The following is a 23349-nucleotide window of genomic DNA, read 5'->3' as shown; positions in this document are numbered from 1 at the left end:
TATTACGGAAATGACCACGGTAAGCAAACTTTGCTTCTTTTTCAAATGTTTCTGAGGAAAAAAAAAAAAAAAGAGTTCAAATTGGAGGATGTAAGCGTGAGAGCAAAGACTGTCAGCTGAGCTGGCAGGAAGCCGGTCACCTGGCCCGGCCGGTCTCCTCCCTCATCACACTCCCCATTTATCTTTATTTCAATTTCCTGGGTTTGATGAACTGCCTTTAAAGACAGGATACTTTGTTTCTCTGCCAACCTTTGCGGCTGGCGGCCTGGGTCTCCTGTCTCGCCTCACGTCCACACTGCTAAGTCGTCACACACCCTTCGGGGTGCAGCTGAGAACATCCCGACCACACCAGGTGGGCAAGCCCCCGCCAGTGCATACCTATAGACGGGTTGAAGACCTGTCCCACTCTCGAGGGCCCCTCTGGGGGCACGAAGCCCACTTTGGTGCAGAGATCAAATTCGCCCCAGCATCTCTATTCATGATACATCATCCCCATACCTGGTACACCTGGATACCTGGCAAACCTGGACATCCCATAAAATCTGACTGCAAGCAACTACATCAGGAGTGTTTGAAAAATACCTAGCTTGATGCAAAAATCAAAAGATGGAAAGAAAAGAGACAAAGTAACATAGAACAGGCAACCATGTTGGCAAACTAACTTCAAACTCCTCCAACAGAATGAGTTACGTGGCATATAGGGAGAGAAATGGATGTCGGCAAAATATTGGAACTCTGCATCCAACCCGTGGTTAACATACATGTCGCTTCAGAATAATAGAGATTATCTGAGAACTGCTAGTTACACGGCACCGTGGTCTACCACCCTAGCACCAGAATTCTCACGTTAGCAACCATGTATAAAATACTAGTTTTTTAAATGCACAAATACTAAGACCCATACAACCAAAATGTTTTGACTGCTGTCAAGTTTTTCCAGCTGACCTCTTTCATTAAAAAGTAAATTTAGGGCTTTCCTGGTGGCGCAGTGGTTGAGAGTCTGCCTGCCAATGCAGGGGACGCGGGTTCGTGCCCCGGTCCGGGAAGATTCCACATGCCGCAGAGCGGCTGGGCCCGTGAGACATGGCCGCTGAGTCTGCGCGTCCGGAGCCTGTGCTCCGCAACGGGAGAGGCCACAACAGTGAGAGGCCTGTGTACCGCAAACAAACAAACAAACAAACAAAAAAAACCAGTAAACTTAACTTGAGGTTTCCCTTCAGCCGTGGAAAGGCCACGAGCACCTCCAGAGTTCCACATCAGGAAGTTTATTTTTGAATGACTGATTACATTTTAAAAAGTGCAGTGACCCAGAGATGCTTTTGCAGAAATTCCATGCTCTCTGCTCTTGTATCACGCACTGAGTTCTGCTTACAAGCTACGGAGAAAGTTGGGGGTCACCCGTTGACCCTGCTTCATCTCTGGGTCCTCCACATGGAAGGAAGGGCTTTTGGGGGCAGCTTTGTCAGTTTCTCTGCTGGTAAAAACTCCCCTGGCCCTAGAATCCTGTTGGCTTATCCTCGAGGGTCCCTTGGAGGCTGCAAAGTCAACACACAAATCTGGGTGTTTTCTTTTAAAGTGTCTCTGGAGATGCGGGAAACAAAGGTGGTAGGCATGGCCACTCTTACCTTGATTTCCACCATTATTCCTACTATTCAAGCTAAAACATTTGCACGACAGTTTTTGTTTTTTACGGCGCTCTAATCCCCCCGCCCCATTCAAGTCACTTTAAAAAATCCGGATAGCAACCTGGTGTGGAGACCCGGTAATTTAAATTTTCTGGAGTCAGAGAAACCAAAGTTAAGTTCCTAGCTGGGTCATTTGCTAGCCGCGTGTCCCTTAAGGGACATATTTCCCCTGTCTCGGCCTCAGTTTCGAGTCCGCAAAATGGGCTGGCAGGCGAGGGTTAAAAGGCGAGCGCCGGGCCCAGAACAGAAACGCGAGCTGGCGTTGCTATGAAGACACCTTCTTTCTAGAACCGGGGGAGGCGGGCGAGCTGGCGGAACGCAGCCCGCAGCGCGCGGACGGGCTCTTGGGGTGGGACGGGGTGGGGGGTGGGGTGTCGGGTCTCACGCCCCGCGCCCGGACTCACCAAGGTTTCCAACTCGCCCCTCTCCAGCAGCTGGTACTGGTGGCCCCCGCCCGAGAAGGCGAGTTTCTTCAGAAACTTGGAGAAGCGTCCCTCGACCATGGTGAGCGGGCGGAGGCCCCTCGCCCAGCCTCCCGTCCCGCCGGCGGCCGCCCCTGCCTGAGTCCCTCGGTCCCTGGCGTGGCCGGGGCTGGCTGCGCGCGCCCAAGCCTCCCGGGCCAGGCCCACGTTACCGGGTAGCCGTCTACCTGTGCGCCGCAGCTGAGGCCCCGCCCCCTAGGCGGAGCTACGCCCGCGGCGGCCCTCGCGCACCTGGCCCCGCCCCGTCCGGCGATTCCGCCCGAGACTTTCTCGCCCTTAGGGGCCGCGGCGGCCCGGGAAGGCCCGGGGGCTGCAGAGGCGCCTAGCTGTTTCCCAAACTTGCCAGATGATGAGATGCATCTGGAGCTGGGCGCGGGGGGGCGGAATGGGTTGGAGATGAGCGATAAAGGCTTGTTTAAAATGTAGATTTCCACACCCCTCCCTACCCTGAGCCGGGAAGCTGGACTTTAGCAAGCACCCAGGTGATTCTCATGGGGAGCCACGTGTGGTCAACTAAGGTGTTGGGAGCACGGTTAGCGGGAGCTGAGTCAGACTCCTACAGCCGCTGCGAGGCTCGGGACCAGCCACGTGTCCTCTCTGAGCCGCGGTTCCCAGTTTGTTATTGAAGGAGGAGAAAGCTAAGACCTCACCTCGGCCCTGGGAGTGAATCCCAGGAGCTGGAGAGTTTGAGGACCCCTTTGGGCGCCACCTGGTGCTGCATGATCTCTGAGCTCTCTTTCCTCACCTGCAGAATGGGCTCCTGGCACTCACTAATCGTGGGGCTTGGGGCAGGTTTCTAAAATGTTCAGAGCCTTAGTTTACTGATCTGTAAAACGGCCACCATGATTGCACTTCCTTCCCAGTGAAGTTGAGGGGATTCGATGGACCATGTTATGTAGGAAGAGCTCAGGGCAGGGCTTGGCACAGTGTGTGTGTGGGGGCATATTCATCACCATCCTCGTCATCATCATCACAGGGAAGTCACTGGGCTCAAACGGCTCCCAAAGTATGTGGGTGAATGTGCAGTGTAGGCAGTTCCCAGCCTCCAAGTGGATATACTGGAATGTATAAGGGCTTTGGCTTCACGTGGGACTGGAATCCAGAACAAGACCCACCGCTTAGTGGGGAGGTGGCTTTAGAGAAGGCTGTGCCACTCTTCTGTGCCTCAGTTTTCTCATCTGTCGAGTGGGGTTACTTAAGGACTATAGGACAGGGCATGTGTATATGTCCATTAAACGGTGCTGCCCCTTTGGAGCAAAGGTTTGCCACTTACCCCACCTGCCCCCCCAGGGGGTGGCCACCTCAGCCCCACTCAAGCTGATAGGTTCTAGAGACCCTTCCTGTTTCTCCTGCCTCTTTGCAGAAACCATGCTGCTTGATTCCAGCAAAGGCCCAGAAGTGATGGAAAGAGCAAAAGTCTGGTGTGACTCCAATTTGAATCCCAGGCCTGTTCCTTTCAGATGTGTGACCTCGGGCAACTTTCACCACCTGTTTCCACCTCGGTTTACTCACCCACAAAATGCGGATGATGCTACCTATCCGTCTGAGTGAGGGTCCCAGCAAAAACCAGATGGTGCCTCACACTGAGTGCTTTGGGGAAAGTTTGATAAACAGACTATTTGTGAGCAGGGGGTGATGTGTTGGGCAAATGCCTTTCCCTTGAAAGCCCCACCTCCGCTCCAGCTCAGAGCTGTCAAGAATGTGTGGATCATGTATGAGAATGCCCAGGGCATTCAGGAAGTAAATTCTGGGTAGTGGATATGGTGCAACACCCAGACCTGTTGGGATGAAAAAAAAAAAAAATGGAGTGGGTCACAGCAAAAGCAGTTTAACAGACCAGCTTTGTGACTGGGATGGCTGAAGGGGCATCGTTAGGCTTAAGTTTGCCTAATTTTTGTCTTTGCTGCATAGTGATCAGAAAATGCAGCCTGCACACAGGTCTACTAACTTTCCTTAATTTATTGAGACTTTGTGCCTGGTTTGTATGCAGTTTTTGTAAATATTTCAATCCCAGTAAGGCAAGTTGGTATATTCTTTGTACAAGTATTGGTAAGCTGTACTTTCTTTGTAAATTAGTTCTGTATTTATTCACTCTAACTTTATGACTCCATTGTTCATGTCTTTATTTTTGACTACCTGATCTGACACAGGAAGAAGAGTTTGAAATTTCCCAGTTTAATTGCTTTCCTGTGCATTTTCCCCTTTTGCCTTCAGCCTGTTGAATTCTCGAGTCCACTCTCAAGGAATTAACTCAGACAAGACAGCTGCTGGGAAATTTTCTGAGGTTGGCCGCTCTGGGAGCCATTGATCCTGACGTTCTGGCCTGACCTTGAGAGTCAAGGGCACGACTCAGCCCAAAACATCCAGCCTTTCCTTAAGTATCGGCTCTGGGCATCTTGAACAATGAGGTCACACTCGTCAAGGTCCATTCACTCTCTGTATGAAAGTGGTGTCATTTCATGAACCATAAATTATCTCCCCAAAACACACCGTGTTGGGAAGCCTCAGTGCAGCCCCAGGCACCTGAAACGTATTTGGTAATAAACCTCACTGGTGAATTACAAGGTTAGAATTTGAAAACATCCTTTTCAGAAGGGGTATAGAATACAAAGGATATATATATTAGTTTTAGGACTTAGTTTGAAGTTGTCATGCCTTACCTAGACCCTCAATTCTGTTTTTTTTTAATGGCTGAGCATACAAGTAATAATATAATCATTTTACAGATGAAGAAATTAGAGTAGTAAAGCCACTTTCATTCCTTCAGCAAATATTTTTAAGCACCTGCCATGTGGCCGTGGAGACCAGCCCCTGCTACAACAGACTCTATTCCCCTTGTCTTGTATCTTATCTCCTAGTGGGTGTGATAAGGTGCAAACAAAACCACCCGTAATGCAGTGTCAGGCAGTGAATGTAGTGGGTTGAGTAATGGGCCCCCCAAAAGCATTCGTCCATGTTCGAATCCCCAGAAGCTGTGTAATGTAACCTTATTTGGGAAAATAATCTTTGAAGACATAATTAAGGATCTCAAGATCATCCCGGATTAGCTGGGTGAGCCCTAAATCCAAGGACTGCTGTCCCTCTAAGAGACAGAAGAAGAGAGACACAGACACAGAGGAGAGGCTACATGAAGATGGAGGCACAGATGGGAGGGATGCGGCCACAAGCCAAGGACCACCCGGAGGCACCCAAAGCTGGAAGAGGTAAGGAAGGGTCCCCCCACCCCGCCCCAGAGCCTTCCGAGGGAGCATGGCTCTGCCAACACCGTGATTTCAGACTTCTCGCTTCCAGACTGTGGGAGAATTCGTGTTGCTTCAAGCCACCTGGTTTGTGGTCACTTGTTGCGGCCGCCCCAGGAAACTAGCAGCGTGAGCAACGCTGTGAAGACAAGGATGCAGAGTGGGGACCGGAGAGTCGCTTGAGCAGTCAGGAGAGGTGACATTCAAGCAGAGGCCTGAACGAGGTGAGAAGTGACACTTGTGGATATCTGTGGGGGGGGGGAGCAGTATTCCAAGCAGAGGGAAGGGACGGGACCAAGGCCTCAGGCGAAGGTCCCAGGCGAAAGTGTGCTTAGCTCGTGTCACCATTGTGAGACCTGCTTATGTGAAATGACTCACACATTTGCACCCAAACTCTGGCCACACTCACCCCACGCCCACACAGAGCCTTATTCCAGGCACTCTTCACGTCATGTTCTTTGTCAGTTCTTCCACAGTCATTGTTTGCTGAGTGATGGGGTAACACTGGCTGAGAACCTTCTGCAGCTGAGGGCATCTCTGGGTTTCCAAGGGGCTTGACTCCACCAGGCGAGCGAGGCCCAGCCCTGTGGAACTTGATGCCAAGTGCCAAGTGATCGTGCCTTGGGACTTGCTAAATCCCGAGAGGTAAACACCTAGCACGGATGCCACCCATCCCACCTCCTGCACCCATGGCAGACATCACGTGTCAAGCTCAGGGGTGACATTCCCCCGTTGGCTGGGACAGGCCTGGGAATCCTTCTACTTGTCAACTTTAAGTAGTTACCAACAAGTCTTTAGGCCTGGCACGTGAACAGACCCGTTTACCGAAAGATTTTCAGAAGAGGAGGGAATGACCTTGGGTGGGGGCCGTTGTAGAACCTTCTAGAAGGTGGTGGTATAGCCGAAGGTCTCCATACGTGAAATCTATCACTTACATGAGGGTTTACTCTTGGTGTTCTGTAGTCTGTGGGTTTTGACAAACGTAGAATGTCATCTAGCTACCATTACAGTATCACATGGAAGAGCTTCACTGCCTAAAAATCCCCTGGTCTTCATGTATTCATCCCTCCCTCCCCCCAAACCCCCAGCAACCACTGATCCTTCTACTGCTGTCGCTATAGTTTTGCCTTTTCCAGAATGTCATAGAGTGGGACATTTGAAAATGTTAACTGTCCAATTTCTGTTGGCTTTTTGATATAGTAAAGAGTTCAAAGTTCTCAGTGCCTGCCCTTTGAAAGTTCAGAAAGCCTCAGGGTCCCCCTGTTAGGTGGTGCTGAAGGGGTGGGGCTAGTTCTCAGTTAAGTGGCTATTAGAATGGCCCCTCTGTCAACCCCGGGCGCCTCCTGTCCCAGCACCACCCCCACCTCGGCCTCCTGGCTGTTTGTCAAACTCGCTGAGCTCAGCCCACCTTTGAACTTCACAGGTCCCTCTGCCAGGTGTGTTTCCTCCAGCTCCTCACAGGACCCAAAATTCCCTCCCTTCAGGCCTAGACTACAGTCCGGGTGTCCACTTTGTAATAACTCATGGAGCGGAACTTGCATTGTGTGTACTTTTCGGGAGGTAAATTTTGTTGCAATAAAAGATTCTGTTAAATAGAGAACAGACTTGTGGTTGCCAAGGGGGAGAGGGGGAGGGGGAGGGATGGAGTGGGACTCTGAGGTGTAAACTATTACATTTAGAACAGATTAAAAAAAAAAAGGTTCTACTATTTAGCACTGGGAACTATATCCAACCTCCAGGGATAAACCATACTGGAAAAGAATCTAAAAAAAGAACGTATAGGGCTTCCCTGGTGGCGCAGTTGTTGAGAGTCCGCCTGCCGATGCAGGGGACACGGGTTCGTGCCCCAGTCCGGGAAGATCCCACATGCCACGGAGCGGCTGGGCCCGTGAGCCATGGCCGCTGAGCCTGCGCATCCAGAGCCTGTGCTTTGCAACGGGAGAGGCCACAACAGTGAGAGGCCCGCGTACCGCAAAAAAAAAAAAAAAAAAAGAATGTATATATATATATATATATATATATATATATAAAACTGAGCCACTTTGCTGTACAGCAGAGATTAGCACAGCATTGTAAATCATCTATACTCCAATAAAAAGAAATTCTGTTAACATTTAAAAAAGGAAGCAGATGAAAGTTGAATGAGAAACAAGACGTTTACACCATCTTAAGTGGGTCCCCACAAGATAGTTATGAATTACAAAGGGAAACAGTCACTTTAGTTGGAGAAATCTGGCAGACCCCAGCTGGACCAAGGGATCAGGGTCACCAGGACCACCGATGAGACAAATGACATCGTGCGCCTTGGATACGGTGCACCAAGGAAACACGGCTTCACTTCGGGGGATTCCTGGCAAAGTGCTGAACGCGAGTCCCAGCGTGAGGAAGCAGCCCTCCCACTGCAGAGCAGCCTAGGAAGGGATGTTCCAGGGAGACTAAAGAATCATGGTAACCAAATGCAAATGGAACCCTGGATCAGATCTGGAGCTGGGAAAAATGTCTTTACCATTTGCTATAAAGGACGTTAGTGGGACCAGCGGTGAATTTGAGTGAGCTCTGGAGATAATGGTATTGTACTGATGTGGACTTCTGATTTGGGTCATTGTTCTCTAGTTATAGGAGAGAATGTCCCTTTTGGAAGGGCACCCTGAGGTTCTTACGGGTAACGGAGGGAGGGGAAGCAAGAAAGTGGGGGGCGGGGGGGAGCATGCACAAAGACTCGGGTAATCTGGGAAGGATATACGCACATCTGAAAAGGTCACACAGTGTACGATTCCACTTATAGAACATTCTTGACATGACAAAATTATACAGACGGAGGGCAGATTAGTGGCTGGCGGGGGTTAGGGATGGTGTGACTACAGAGGCAGTGAGAACGAGACCTACGTGGTGATGGAGCAGTTCTGTCTCTTGATGGAGTTGGTACTTACACCAATCTGTACCTGAGATCCGGTGGCTCGGAGACCACGCCCCCCCATACCGTACCGTGTCAATTTCCTGGCTTCAGTATGGCACTGTGGTTACACAAGATGTGACATTGGGGGAGTCTAAGTGAAGGGCCTCGCTGTGTAATTCTTGTAGCTTCCTGTCAAGTTGTAATTATTTCAAAATAAAGAGTTTAAAAAGTAAGAGAGGGCTTCCCTGGTGGCGCAGTGGTTGAGAGTCCGCCTGCGGATGCAGGGGACACGGGTTCGTGCCCCGGTCCGGGAAGATCCCACATGCCGTGGAGCGGCTGGGCCCGTGAGCCATGGCCGCTGAGCCTGTGCGTCCGGAGCCTGTGGTCCGCAACGGGAGAGGCCACAACAGTGAGAGGCCCGCATACCGCAAAAAAAAAAAAAAAAAAGTAAGAGAAATAGCATATCCCACTCTGTCACCCTGTTCCCCCCCACCACCACCCCAATCCTTGCTTTGGGCCATTTGTAGCAGCCAGCCAGGACACAGAGAGACTTCCGATAACCAGCCTGGGCAGCCACGGTGGACCCGGTTTAACCAGTAGGCAAGCTGGTTCATTCATTCCACAAATATTTGAGAGCCTGCAGAGGAAGGAGGCTGCTCGGGCCAGGTGACAATACCACCAGTGAACAGCACAGCTCCTGCGGTGCCGGGCTCTGCGCTCAGGGCTGTGTCCTCAACTTAATCCTCGTAACACGTGCCTGATCTGCTGTCAGCACTGCCCGCACCCACCCTTTCACAGAAGAGGGACTCTAGCGGACGATGGGGTCCTCCACCCAGATACCCTGGCATCCCTTTTCCCGTTTGTGGGCTCCCCGCTCTGACATCCAGCAGCTGCAGTGCCTGGAAATGTGCTTCCCCAGGTTTCCCTCAATGAGGACCGGCAGAAAGCCCATCCTGTGCCCCCCGAGAGGGACAACTCCAAAGCTCCCCAGGGGCCAGGCTGAACCTGGGACCCAGCCTGAAACCTTGCCCCTCTCGTTCCCTTACCAGGTTCTGCTGGAAAGACATCCTTAATAAACCATGAGTCTTGCCTCGGGCTCTGCTTCTGGGGAACCCGACCTGGGACAGAATCGGAGGCACAGAGGGGTTGAGTAACTTGGCCCCAGCCACACAGCTAAGAGGGTGAGCCAGAAGTTATACCACTGGACTCTGATGCCGGAACCTGCACGTCTGACCATCACGCTGCACTGCCTCCGAGGAGGGGCTCAGTCATCCCTTCACAGACCTGCTCAGACCATCCCCTACTGCCAGGCTCTTAGCTGATTGAGGGCAAATACGATTCTCAGGCCGCTTCTCAGAAGCTCTCAGCGTACTCAGGAAGGCAGACCCAACCTCACCCATTGGATCAGTCACCGATTCAATAATCTAGCATTTAGGGGCTACGGTGTACCTGCACCATGCTGGATACTGGGAGAGAGATGAGCTAGACGTGGCCCCTGCCCTCCAGGAGCTCTGAGTCCCGTGGAGAAGGAGGAAGCCACGTGGCATGTGTCACAACGTTGCCGCGTGCGGGACCCAGTGGGGGCGCATGTCAGTCTACCCGGATGACTCAGGGAAGACTCCCAAGGAGGTGATGTAGAGCCAGGACTGTGGAACACAGAGGAGCCAGGCTGGGGGAGGAGGGTGGAGACAGACAGTCTAGGAGAGGGGCAGTTGCATAATATCCGTGGCTCCTGGTTCGGGCTGAAAGGAGGACATGTAATCACAGCCAGTGTGCTGTTGGCTGGGTGGGGGGTGGCGTGTTCCCACGGAGGTGGCCCCGTATCCCACCCTCCCGTGGGAAGCCCTTAGTGTGGGGTGCAGGCTCCACTACTTTGGGACCCTGGGCCACGTGTGTCCCCCTCTGTCATCTCTAAAAGGGGAAAATGGTCCACACCTGGCAGGTGGTTATGGAGGAATTATCTGGTGCTGAGTGAGCCTGACTGGGATCAGTAGGGCTGCCAAGTGGGCTTGGACAGGTCATGCAGAGGTCCTGGGGGCACCAGTCACACCCCTGTAGATTTGAAGAGGCTCGTGGCAGAGGACAGGTGCCCTTTTTGAGCCCCTTACGAAGCTGTCGTAAGGACCAGCAGTGGCGCTGTCCACGGGGGCTGTTATCGCAGGTGGGGTCCCGCCCTGAGAACTGCCTGGGGAGGGGGCTTTGGTACCCACACACGATCCCCACAGCCAACAGCAGTTCATCAGAGCCCAGAGCATCACGCTCCTCCTTGGGTCTTTGGGTCAAGCCGGGCCGTGGACAGAGCATGGGGCGCGGGAAGAGGGGAGGATTTCAGTGCATAGAAGCGTTGGCGCAGAGACTTAGGGAAAGCAATTCACATGACCAATTTCTACTCTGCGATGGACTTCCGGGAGCCCTGGACAAACGGCCTTGCTTTCTGAACCTCATTTCTTACAAGTTAGAACAGGAGAAGAATGCCCACCGTCATGCCGGTCAAGAAAGGCCGAATTCTCAGCCACACCCCTGCACCCATGAAACCTCACCTTCCCGAGGTTATTGTATCAATCTCTATGTTTTGTTAAGGTTTGAAATATTTCATACACTTGTTCTAACTTTTTTTTAAAGATTCTACTTACTCTTCAGAGCCTGGCGAGCATCATGGGATAGGATAACTTACCAAAACAAACAAACAAACCAATGAAAACCAACAACAAAAAAGCTTTTCTGCCTTGATGAACTGTCCACTTTTTTCCCAGCATTGAACTTTTGGTCTTAGCTGTCAGGAACCTCCGTGCTGTTTAGTGCTCAGTTAACGCTAAGCTTCACCTGGCTGTATCAGTTACCAACCTCCCGTCTGCGAGCAGCAGAAACTGACTGGTTATTTTAAACAGAAAGGGAATTTGGCGGAAGGATGTCAGGTCTGCCAAGACTATGCAAGGGGAGGGAGAGAGACCCGTTCTTCTCAAGTTCCCCAGTGGGTGTGGGATGGGCTCCCGGGCCACCCACCTATCCATCCAGCAGACAGTTGCTGAGTGGGAGGAGGTGGGGGCGGGGCACTGGTGGTGGGAGAAACTGTCAGGTAAAGGCTACAGGTGTTCTCTGTAACCAGGTGTTTTAGGGTAAACACCTCCTCCCACTTCATTAGAGTTTTTCTCAGTGTCTTGCTTTGGGTTCTCCCAAACCCAAAGATCTGAACACATGTCGTCTGAGAGGTGACCCCAGAAACGCTGGCAGAGGGGAATGAGGCAGGGCTGGGAAGGGGGGCATCTGGTCCTCCCTGATGGGGGCTGAGCGTGTTCCTGCAGTTGAAAGAGAGCCCTCGATGGGGAGTCAGGTGTTCGCGGGAAGCAGCTTTCCGCAGAGGAGGGGATGCTGAGGGTCAGGGGGCTGGAGACACTGCCATGTCCGCTACCCCGGGCTTTCTATGTACACTGCAAACATTTTCACACCCCATATTCCACGTGTTGATAAGTCTGCTCTGTCCCGCTCGTTTGCATAATATAAGTTATGAGCCCCACAGACCTTGCTTCTCCTTTGTGCCAATCGCTGTGCTGCTGGTGAAAGAAATGTCAGCAAGATCAGGAAAAGAAAATGTTTTGTCTTCAACAGCTCTGGGGAAGGAGATCCTATCCTACCCCACGGAATCGTCCTTGCAACTGTTACGATTTTTACCTGGTTGAATGGAAATGAAACAGTCTTAGAGGACCACAGAACACAAAGGTACTGCTTAATGAATGATTACCAGGTGAACCCCCTTGGAACCACCAGCCGGGCTCCACCATGTGCCCCCTCCAACGACAACCACCCCCTCCCCACAGATGTACCCATTCTCCTGACTTACGGTCATATGTTCATCACTTCCTATGTCCTGTACAGTTCTTTAACCAACACATTTCCCATCTGCATTTGTTTCCTAGGACTGCTATGACAGACGGTCACAAACTTAGTGGCAACACAAATAGTTTCTCTTAGGGTTCTCTGACAGGTCAGATGTCTGAAACAGTCTTACCGAACTAAACTCAAAGTGTCTGCAGGGCTGCATTCCTTCTGGAGGTGCTGGGGAGAATCCATTCTCTTATCTTTTCCAGCTTCTAGAAGCCACCCACATTCCTTGGCTAATGACCCCTCTCTCCATCTTCAAAACCAGCAACGCTGGTTGGGTGTTTCTCATGCTGCTTCACCCTGCTTTCAAGCCCTCTGCCACCCTCTTATAAGGACCTTGTCACCACCCTGGGCCCACCTGGACCATCCAGGATCATCTCCCATCTCAAGGTCCTCAGCTCAGTTACACACCTGCCAAGGCCCTTTTGCCAGGTCAGATCACATATTTACAGGTTCTGGGGCTTAGGACGTGGATACGTTTGAGAGGCCATTATCCTGCCCACGGCTCCACCCATCTTTTTCCCCTCCCCCCTTACATTTTATCTGTTGAGACGCCCTTGGCCTTGGCTGTCTGACCTTGGCCGTCCCCACCGTCTGGATTTTGCTGGTTGCACACTCCAGGTGCAGTGCCGCATGGCCCTCCGTCCTGGGAATTTCGTGCAAACTGGCAGTGGGATCCAGAGGCTGGATCGGGCTCAGGCTCCGTCCCCTTGGTCTTGTGTGTTTCCGTCAGGAGGCTCCTTGTGGCCGGTGGTCTCTTTTTGTGATGTCAGTATCACTGACGTTCAATGTCCTGAACCACTCATTCCCTGGGGATTGCAAAACTGTGATATTCCAATCCTATCAATTGCCTTTGTTTGTTTGTTTGTTTTGCGGTACGCGGGCCTCTCACTGTTGTGGCCTCTTCTGTTGCGGAGCACAGGCTCCGGACGCGCAGGCTCAGCGGCCATGGCTCACGGGCCCAGCTGCCCCACGGCATGTGGGATCTTCCCGGACCGGGGCACGGACCCGTGTCCCCTGCATCGGCAGGCGGACTCAACCACTGCGCCACCAGGGAAGCCCTCAATTGCTTTTAATGTATTAGTTGGGATACTTTCATCAGGAGACGCTTCCTCTCATCTATATAGAGTTTGTTACCAATGGAAACAGGAAGGCAGAATCACTGCTTGATTCCCTCCCTTGACCGATTTCAAGATAACAAGCCAGTTCCTATCAATCTCAGGAGATCCACTAGTTTTTAGAAACATTTTTGTGAACTCATGTCTGTAAACGTAGATGGGTTTCAATCCAGTGCAATGTTATCCTTCCTGAAGCTCCCATGGTCACGTCTTTGACCACCGAGAGCCTTTCCAAGCTGGCTTCAGAGTTCTTTTAGCATAATCCCCGGAGTCTCTCTTTGACAGTTCCCTTGCCATTTGGGAAAACAAAATATTCCAGCCTTCTCTTGTACATTTCCAGCCCTGGAATCAGCTATGTCTCTGAGAAACCCTGCTTTTTTAATTTTCCAAAAAATGGGAAATGGCATTTCAAGACCACAATCTGTGTGTCAGGCTACAGAGGTGACCACTTTTTCTGGGACTTTTAAGGGGGCAGAGTTGGCTAATGTAAGTGTATTTTCAAAATGAAACACCTCCGGAGTTCACACTGTGACCCTCTCCCACGTCTACAGGTGGACGGTGGGCTCATGTCATGACTTTACCCTGATCACATTATTTGATTGGCAGCTCTATCCCCTCAAAGGTTAAAACCTATGACTCTTCTCTCACATGCCTGCAGGTAAAAGAAACAAGGTGTCTGTCCCTCTGTTAGATTTTTCATTTAAACCAAGGGTTTGAGAGACTGCGTCCTATTTAAATGAACAATTCTTAACTGAAGTTGCAGAGCCTTGGGGACAACCAAATCTGGGACAATTGCCTCATCAGTGTTAGCTCGGAACCCGGCCATGACCTCCCGCGCCCCCAGCCTGCCTGGTGTCCAGGGCTCCCCAGGATCCTTGACTGTTTCTGCCTCCTGTCTCCCCACCGGGGCCCTGGGGGAGAGGAGCCTTCCTGAGGCTCCCAGCTGCATCACAGCTCTTGCAGCTCAGAGGCCCTCTCCCGCCTTCCCCCCGGGGGCTCTGGGGAACCCATCGCCCTGGGCAACCGTGAGCTCCTCCCTTACCATCTCTGGCAACGGCAGTGTCTTGTAGTCTCCCTGCCTCAGGGGCACTCCCTGCTCTTCCCAGCAGCCCCCAAATCTCCTTCCCGTTCTGTCCCGTGAGGCGCCCCCGCCCCAGCTCTGCCTGTGAGAAGCAGGCTCCCGTTGACGCGTTTCGAGCTCACTCGCAAGCATCCTACGATGGTGTGTAGGTTAGGCTATACTTCCCTTGGCTCTCCCACCCCAGTTTGGTCAGAACAGCTAGTCCTTCCGTAATACCCGCTGTGCACCAGGAACCATTCTAAGCGCTTAACTAGTCTCTCTGCACAGCCGGACTAGGAGGCCGGTGCTGTCGTCCACGTATTTTATGGAGGAGGAAACGCTGGCTCAGGGACACCTCGGGAGTGGGAGGGCTCACCCACTGACCGCTGGGCTCCTGAGTCGGCTGGAAGGCAATGCTGCTTAAGACCCACCCCTCAGCATCCTTTGGGGAAGGAGCCAGAAGCTACGTAAATAAGAAATCAACAATGCAAGAAGGGAAACCCCTCCCTGGGCCGTCACCCTCCTCAGGAGCAGCAGTTCTGGAGTTCCAGATGGCATCAGAGTCACCGGGAGGGCACGCTGAAATACAGACTGCCGGGACTGACAAGGGCTTAACCTCCAAAATATACAGACAGCTCATACAACTCAACAACAACAAAACAAACAACCCAATCGAAAAATGGGCAGAAGACCTAAACAGAAGACATACAGGTGGCCAACAGGCACATGAAAAGATGCTCAGCGTCACTAATTATTAGAGAAATGCAAATCAAAACTACAATGAGGTGTCACCTCACACTAGTCAGAGTGGCCATCATCAAAAAGTCTACAAATAACAAATGCTGGAGAGGGTGTGGAGAAAAGGGAACCCTCCTGCACTGCTGGTGGGAATGTAAGCTGGTGCAGCCACTATGGAGAACAGTACGGAGGTTCCTTAAAAACTGAAAATAGAGCTACCATATGATCATATGATCCAGCAATCCCACTCCTGGGCAGATGTCCAGAGAAAACTATAATTCAAAAAGATACATGCACCCCTATGTTCATAGCAGCACTATTCACAATAGCCAAGATGTGGAAACAAATGAAATGTCCATTGACAGATGAATGGATAAAGAAGATGTTGTATATATATACAGTGGAATACTACTCAGCCATAAAAAAGAATGAAATAATGCCATTTTCAACAACATGGATGGACCTAGAGATCATTATACTAAGCGAAGTAAGTCAGACAGAGAAAGACAAATAGCATATGATGTCACTTACATGTGGAATCTAAAATATGATACAAATGAACTTATCTACAAAACAGAAACAGACTCACAGACATAGAGAATAGACTTATGGTTGCCAAGGGGGAGTAGGGTGGAGGAGGGTTGCATTGGGAGTTTGGGATTAGTGGATGCAAACTATTATATATAGGATGGATAAACAACAAGGTCCTACTCTAGAGCACAGGGAACTATATTCAATATCCTGTGATAAACCATAACGGAAAAGAATATTGAAAAATAATGTATATATATGTGTATGTATAACTGAATCATTTTGCTGTACAGCAGAAATTAACACAACATTGTAAATCAACTATGCTTCCAATAAGAAATAATAAAATTAAAAGAAAAAAACCACACACAGACTGCTGGGCCCAACCTCAGAGTCCCTCACTTGTTAGGGCTGGGGTGGCCTGAGAACCTGCATTTCTAATGAGTTCCCTGGTGAAGCTGATGCTGCGGGTCTGAGGACCCCCCGTTTGGAAACTGCTGCTCTAGTGAACTTGCCTGCCGTGGAAGAGCAGGACTTGGCTGGGACCGTGCTCCCTCCCAGGGCACGTGGTGTGGTGGTTCCAATTCGAACTTTCCCGTCCAGGCGGTCCTGTGATAATGACCTTATGATTATGTTAAAAAACATAGTCATCTGTTAGAGATGCAATTCTGAAGCATTCACAGGTGATGTATATGATGTCTGGGATTTACTTTAAAATACTCCAGACTCTACCTCTGCAAAAAGTTGAGGGTCTACATGAAGCAATGGTAGCTGGCTGATGCGTCCAAAGAGGTTCCTTCTACCACTTTCTACGCCTTGTTTATATTTGAAAGTGTTAATAATAAGCCTTTTGATTTCAGGTAGGAAGAAAGCTCGGGCTCCCCACTTAGTAACTGTTTGATCTTGAGCTAGAAACTTGCAATATCTGAGCCTTGATTCTTTCTGCTCTCAAGGCAGGTGGTGGCATCTTCCCAACCTGGATGTCGAGGACACAATGGATGTTAGATGTTCGTGCTCACCTTGGCATATAACCCATGAGACTTTAGTCCCCTCAATATACTCTCTTTAGTCTCCCTCAATATTCTCCAGCCTGGCCTGGCCAGGGCAGTGCCTAATGGGCAGGGGATCGCCCATGTCAAGGCACCTGTTCAACAAGTTCCTGGGCCGAGCGTGGAACTTTCCAGAAGTCTGCCCACTTGGGATCAGGCGGTGTGGATGTGGAATGTGGGGTGGGGAGGCCACGCGTGTGTTCCCAGGACGGGAGGCTTCTGGGCGGTCACAGGCAGGACGGCCTCCCCACAGTGTGGCTTAGACCTGCCAGGGGGTTCTTTAGGGAGCCACCGGGTCTGAGGCAGGAAAGCCCCGGCATGCAGTTCAAAGGTGGTTCCAGGGGCTTCCACGGGGCCTTCAGCTTGCCAGACCATCTCCATCAAGGCGTGTTTTGGTTGGTGTTCTGTATTGGTTTGGTTTTGATTGCAAAACAACAACAACAACAACAACCTATTTGTTTTAGCCCAGGGCAAAGTCAGGGGCAGCCGGCGACTGGGAACCACTGAGCTGTTTCCCTGAACCTCAGTACAGGAAGGGGACGGTGGCCAAGTCTCATATCAGTTGCAAGCAAGTCCTGGAAAGCGATCAAGTACCTGCTGGCTTCTCTCTCTCTCTCTCCCCTTCCCGTCTGTCTTCCCATGGACACGGCAGGAGGTGGCCTCCGCACAGCCCCGAGTCCCACCCCCTGTCTATACCACTAGCAGAGCCAGCTGCTGCGTGCCCAGCATTTTCTGTGCGCCAGGTGTCGGGCAGGAAGCTTCACCACCAGGACTTCCTGTAATCCCACAGCAGCCATGCCGGGAGGGGCTGCTTTCATCCTTCCGACTTCCAAAGAAGGAACTGAAACATCAAGGGGCTGGAGAAGTTACCTGAGGCCACGCTGTTGAGAGGAGGCTCCTGAGCTAGGCTCCTAGTCACGGCCATGCTACCTTCCGGCGTCAAAAAGACTCAAGAGCATTGCGGGGGAGGAATCTGACAGGCTTAGCTGGAGTCACGTGACCTGTTTCTCCACCAATCAGGTGTGGCCGAGGAGGCTGGTCTCAGAGCATCAACATGGCAACCCCCAGGCCCAACATTAGAGAACCGTTGTCAGGTGGGGCAGTGATCCTGGCACCTGATCTCACTTCCGTTCCTTTCTTCCTTCCTGAGTAGGCTTCCACGGACACAGATCCCTGCTGCATTTGTCTTCCCACTTATGGAGTTAGATGAGGCCTGAGTTCAAATCCTGCCTCTGTCATTTTCCTGATGGTCTGCTCTTGGGCAAATGCCTTCACCTCTCTGAACCTCAGTGTTTTCATCTGTAAACGCAGATTGTAAGACTGGGCTTCTTGGGGAGAAGCAAACAAGATCATAACCCAGGTAAAACCTTCAGTGGCTTCCCATTGTTTTCACGGTCAAGTTCAAACTCAAGATGTGAACTGGCTGGCACCTGCTTAACTTTATAGCCCGCATCCTCCCAGTCCCAGAGTGCCCCCCTTCTCCAGCCATGCCCAGCTGTGCCTCTGCTCATACCGTTCCCTCTGCCTGGAATGCCTTTCCTCTTCTCCCCCAGTCTAAGTTAGCTAACTTGCTCCTGAGTGGGTTGAATTGTGTCCCCCCAAAAAAGTTGTGTCCACATCCGAACTCCAGAACCTGTGTATGTGACCTTATTAAGGATCTGAGATGAGATGGTCTTGGGTTTAGGGTGGGTCCTAAATCCAATAAGCGTCCTTACAAACCAAAGGAGAGGGAAATCCGGGACACACAGACACAGAGGGGAAGGCCATGGGATGACGAAGACAGATTGCAGTGATGGGTCTGTAAGAAGAGGAAGGGCACGGGTTACTGGCCGCCCCCAGAAACTGGACAGGGGCGTGGGACAGCCTCTGGAAGGAGCCAACCCTACGGACACCCTGACATGGACCTCTGGTCTCCAGAGCTGGGAGAGGCTACATTTCTGTTGTTTATGGTAATGTGTATGGTAGTTACAGAAAACTTGTACTGGTGAGCTTAGCTCAGAAGCCCCTCCTCTGGGAAGCCCTCCCTGACCTCTCAGCCTGCACAGATGCCCAGAGCCTACATAAGCTTTATCCTAGCCCTTTCCACCGTGCCTGTGGTCACCCACACACCAGTGTCTCCCCCTCCACCCTCTTCCAGAGGAATCCACACTCCACTGACCTCCAAGCTGTGGACAACAGATGATACTCTGATGGTGGAATTTCAGGCAGCAGCCTACAGGCGCCCACAGGGAGAAATCTGTCTGGAGCTGGGTGCCACCACCGTCTCACCTGAAGGCCTGCTCACCTCTTCCCAGGTGGAAGCATGCAGAGGCCTTCCCTGGGGTCACAAGATAAAGTCTGTCCGGCACTATGTCCCCTGGAAAGGCGCCCCTCTGCCTTCCCTTGACACTGCCTTGCTGATATCTGTGAGATGGTCTACAGAAAGATCTGGGGTCGGGAAGATAGTTAATCCTGGCAACTCTGGTGGAAACTGGCCCCAGGGAAGACGGTGGCTATGTCAGCCAGCCCAAGGGACAGAGAGACTGTTTAATTAAGTTTGTTCTCATGGAAAAGCTGCCCCTGTGGCTGAGGTGTCTGTCCTCACCCAAGGGCCCCCAGGGTCCAGCTGCTTTCCAGGCGCCTTGGAGCAGGCAGGGCTGACTTGCCCAGCTGTTTCCTGGGGCCCTGCTTACCCTCTGGAGGGACGCAGCTCTCTCAGAGGCTGGGCATCCCCTCCGCAACTCAGCCCCCCACAGCTGTGGGACGGTCCCCAGACAGCCAAAGACGTGGCCGTGGTCTCTGTGGTCTCTTCAATACGGGAGGCTTCGTGTGTGTGGCAAGAGAGAAAACTCCAGACTGGGGATTCGGGGGAGTGGGATCGGCCTCCTGCACTTCCTGGGAGAGTGGGAAAATGGGCAGTTGCAAGCTAGGTGACCCTGGGTGAATTGCTTCTCCCCTCCCAGGCTCCTCTGTGGAACCAGAGAAAACCCACATGCTCTGTAGATGGTGCCACTGCCAGCTTCCTGGTGGCAGTACCGCGCTGTAGTTACACAAGATGTTACCATGGGGGAGGTGGGCCTCTCTGGACTTTTCCTCACATGTTCTGTGAATTTACTATTATTTTAAATTTAAATTTTTTGGGGGGGTGCTGCGCTGCGTGGCACGCGGGATCTTAGTTCTCCAACCGGGGATCGAACCCACACCCCCTGCAATGGAAGCGCAGAGTCTTAACCGCTGGACCGCCAGGGAAGTCCCTTAAAAATGTTTTAAAATTATTTTCAGAAAAGAAAAATAAAAACAGGTAGATGACCATAGTATGAAATAGAATCTGACTTCAACAACTAATGGCAAAAAAAAAAAAAAAAAAAAAAAGAGCAGGTGCATTCTTTCCTTCCTAGTCTTTTCCAGAAAGTCTTCCTATAATGTGTACTTCCTGGGAGACTGACAATAACTATGTGACATCACTGTTCCGAATGGCTGCAGATGTAAGAACGTCATGATCAAGTCAACTATTGCATCCAAAACTCAATACCTAGGTGTGTTACCTTTTTCTTTTTAATTAATTAATTAATTTTATTTTTGGCTGTGTTGGGTCTTCGTTGCTGCGTGCGGGCTTTCTCTAGTTGCGGCGAGCGGGGGCTACTCTTCGTTGCAGTGCGTGGGCTTCTCACTGCGGTGGCTTCTCTTGTTGCGGAGCACGGGCTGTAGGCACGCGGGCTTCAGTAGTTGTGGCTCGCGGGCTCTAGAGCGCAGGCTCAGTCGTTGTGGCGCACGGGCTTAGTTGCTCTGCGGCATGGGGGATCTTCCTGGACCAGGGCTCGAACCTAAATCCCCTGCACTGGCAGGCGGATTCTTAACCACTGCGCCACCAGGGAAGCCCCTAGATGTGTTCTTAAACCACACAAATTAAAGGCTTTTTCTTGCTGATTAAAAAAAAAAAGACAAAGGTCGAACCTCCCAAGGAGTCAGATCCGGAATTAGTTTACTTGGGTCTGTATCTTCACTCTGCCATTTACTGGCTCTGTGATCCTTGCTAAGTGACTATTTCTCCGTGCCTCAGTTTCTCTCATCTGTAAAATGGGTGTCAAGAGTCTCTTCCTCATGGGTTAGAAGAACTCAGATGAGTGGTTGGTTTCTGTAAAGGGCTTCCAGAGGCGCCTGGCACGTGGTCAGCTCTCAGAAGGTGCTGGCGACCACGTTAAGGTTGCCACGAGAGCAGTGAAATAATACAGGGCAAGGGCTGAGCGGAGGGAGATCCCTGTAATTGACTGTCCCCCATGGCTGCCTGGCTGTGTGTGACCTTTGGCAAGTCACGGGACACTGTGGGGTCTTTGCTGCCCTCCCCTGTGGAATGAGAGGTGGAATCTAGGAGACTGTCTGCCCAGCCCCACGTGCGCGTTTTCCTGGGACCCCCTCCTGGCTCGGCATCCCCACCCTCACCCCCATGGCCACTGCTGATGGGGGACCTGCCGGTTCTTCCTCCCTGCTTCCCATGGCCTCAGTCGATGGGCCCAGATGTGGGTGCCTTCCCCAGGGTGTCACAGGGGAGGCATCCCATTCACGGGGAGCATGCGCTGGATGGAGCTCTAGGGCTGCCTGGGGCCACTCTCATGTCCCGAGGAGACAGTGGCTCTGCCCAGAGAAAACAGAGAGACGAGGGGGACTCCATCCCTGGTTCCCGCTGTCCCTGAAGCCCAGGTGTGGTCCTGTCCTCCCAAGGTGTGACCGCTCACTTCTGCCTTAGAGACGAGAACAACAGTAGCAGCGATCGCTTATAGAAGCCGAGCTACGAGCCAGACACTGTTCTGAGAACTGCACACATTTCAACTTTTACTTCTCATCACAGCCCAGAGTATCATCACCCCCTTTTGCAGATGGGGAAACCGAGGCACAGTGACTAACTTGTGCAAGGTCACACACCAGTGAGTGGCAGGGCCGGGACTTGAACCCCATCAGCCTAGCACCAAATCAGTGCCCCCACCCACTCCTCCTGTCTCTCCTGGCGGCCCTCGTCGCCGCAGCTGCTCGGCCGGGATCCTGTCATTGCCAGCAGCACAGCGGACCTCTAGCCCGAGGGTCCTTCAACTCCGGTCCACTGCACTGTCTGCCTTCCTTCTGCCTCTTCACCCTGAGGACCCAGGACAGGCCTTTCCGGGTTTCCCACCTGTTCTCACAACTCTCATCTCCTTCATCCTGCAGCAGGTATGGCAGGCGTCATCCCGTTCCATCGTGGTAGAAACTGAGTCTCAGAGAGGCTAAGCTCTGTGTCCAGGGGCACACAGCTGCGACCACCACTGGAACCCGGCTCCAAGTCCAGAGGTCTCTCACGTCCTGGACAACAGGACCTCTGCTCACACTTTAGCTCAGGTGAGCAGCCCTGTCATCTCGTTTCCAAATCAATCAAGTCCAAGGAAGGGCTGTGCCAGCTCCCAAGGGGACGGTGCTCTGGGCTCAAAGCCAAGAAACACAGCTGAGCTCCGGGTACACACCCCAGTGCCTGCAATCACCCATTCACCTGCGTGTCTTCCTCCAGAATGAGGACCCAGGGCAGGGACATAAGGGGGAAAGCCGGTGAGGGCAGGGCGGAGGTTCCACCAGGAAGGGGGCTTGCAAGCCCACCCCTGGGGCTGCGTGATGGAGGGGCAGAGCCCTGGAGTCAGGAGGCGGTGGTTCCAATTCCCACTAGACCATAAACGCCATGCAGGCAGGGACCGTTTCTGTGCTGTTCCCCTCTGTGTCTCAGATGGAAACTAAGACAGGCAGCATGTATCATAATAACCCAAGCAGAACATTATATATAATGAAAAGATAAAAGGCACTGCCAACTAAGCTGCTATGATGCCTTCACCTTTCCATTGTAAACTTAGTAAAGACCTCTTTCAGATTTATTTAGACATAGATTTTAATCATGCCTCATTCTTGTGCAGACATCAGAAAGAAAATGTTAAGTGACATACATGGGATAAGGTCTTTCCTAGAAGGTCATCGTGCTTGGATCCAACCTTTCCGAATCACTTTTTCACTCAGAGTTGCCAGGGTCCGAGTTTTTCTGCCAACGTGGACTCTGAATCCCCAAGATTCTGATGATGTAGGATTTCCCAGAAGGCGGTTCCTTGGTTTTTCCTGGAAGTTTCCACTGGGTTGCTTACACCCAGCCTGCATGTTTAGATGTGCTCACGTGCAGGCAATGACGCCTGGTGGTCACGACTAGGACACTTCCCAGCTTCGGGGACGTGGAAAGGTGAAAAAAAACGTGCATCTTGCATTCGCCAAGAAAAGGTGGTTCGTGCTTGGTAAATATTTCTTGATAGGTGGAATGTATGAATGAGTGAATGAGTACCCGATGAGTGAGTGGGAAAGTTAATGAATTACCCTGAACCTAAGGGAAATGCACCAATGAAACTTACTGATGGATGAAGTGAGATAATTAGAGTCTCGGTATTTGGGCTTAAACAGAGGCGCTCAGCTGGGGGCCCATGGACTCTTGGGCCAAGGTAATAATAATAAAGAATGATAACCATACCCACTGACTGCTCTCTATACACCATCTCTCATAATCCTCCCCGGCAACTCTGAAAGGCAGTTACCCTTATCGTACCCATTTCACAGAGGAAGAAACTGAGGCTCAGCGAGGGGAAGTGCCTTGCCCAGGATCAGAACCCAGGTTGACCAGCCTCTGCTCTCTCCACCCCA

The 23349-nt window shown here is 51.7% G+C and overlaps 1 protein-coding gene across 1 annotated transcript in view; it reads right to left on the bottom strand.

Moving 5' to 3' along the window:
• The window catches only part of ATP2C2 (ATPase secretory pathway Ca2+ transporting 2), a 73230-nt gene extending 70959 nt beyond the window's left edge, over positions 1-2271 (bottom strand). Inside the window, exon 1 of the mRNA XM_059999623.2 lies at positions 2090-2271. Within this exon, the coding sequence (XP_059855606.1) occupies positions 2090-2188 (99 nt within the window). The 5' untranslated portion in view covers positions 2189-2271. The remainder of the gene's footprint in view (positions 1-2089) is intronic.
• Positions 2272-23349: the final 21078 nt, after the last annotated feature.

The sequence above is a fragment of the Delphinus delphis genome, chromosome 20 (genome assembly GCF_949987515.2).
Source record: "Delphinus delphis chromosome 20, mDelDel1.2, whole genome shotgun sequence".
Lineage (NCBI taxonomy): Eukaryota > Metazoa > Chordata > Mammalia > Artiodactyla > Delphinidae > Delphinus > Delphinus delphis.
Note: the sequence above shows the minus strand (reverse complement) of the source record. Positions and strands in the feature narration are given on the sequence as shown.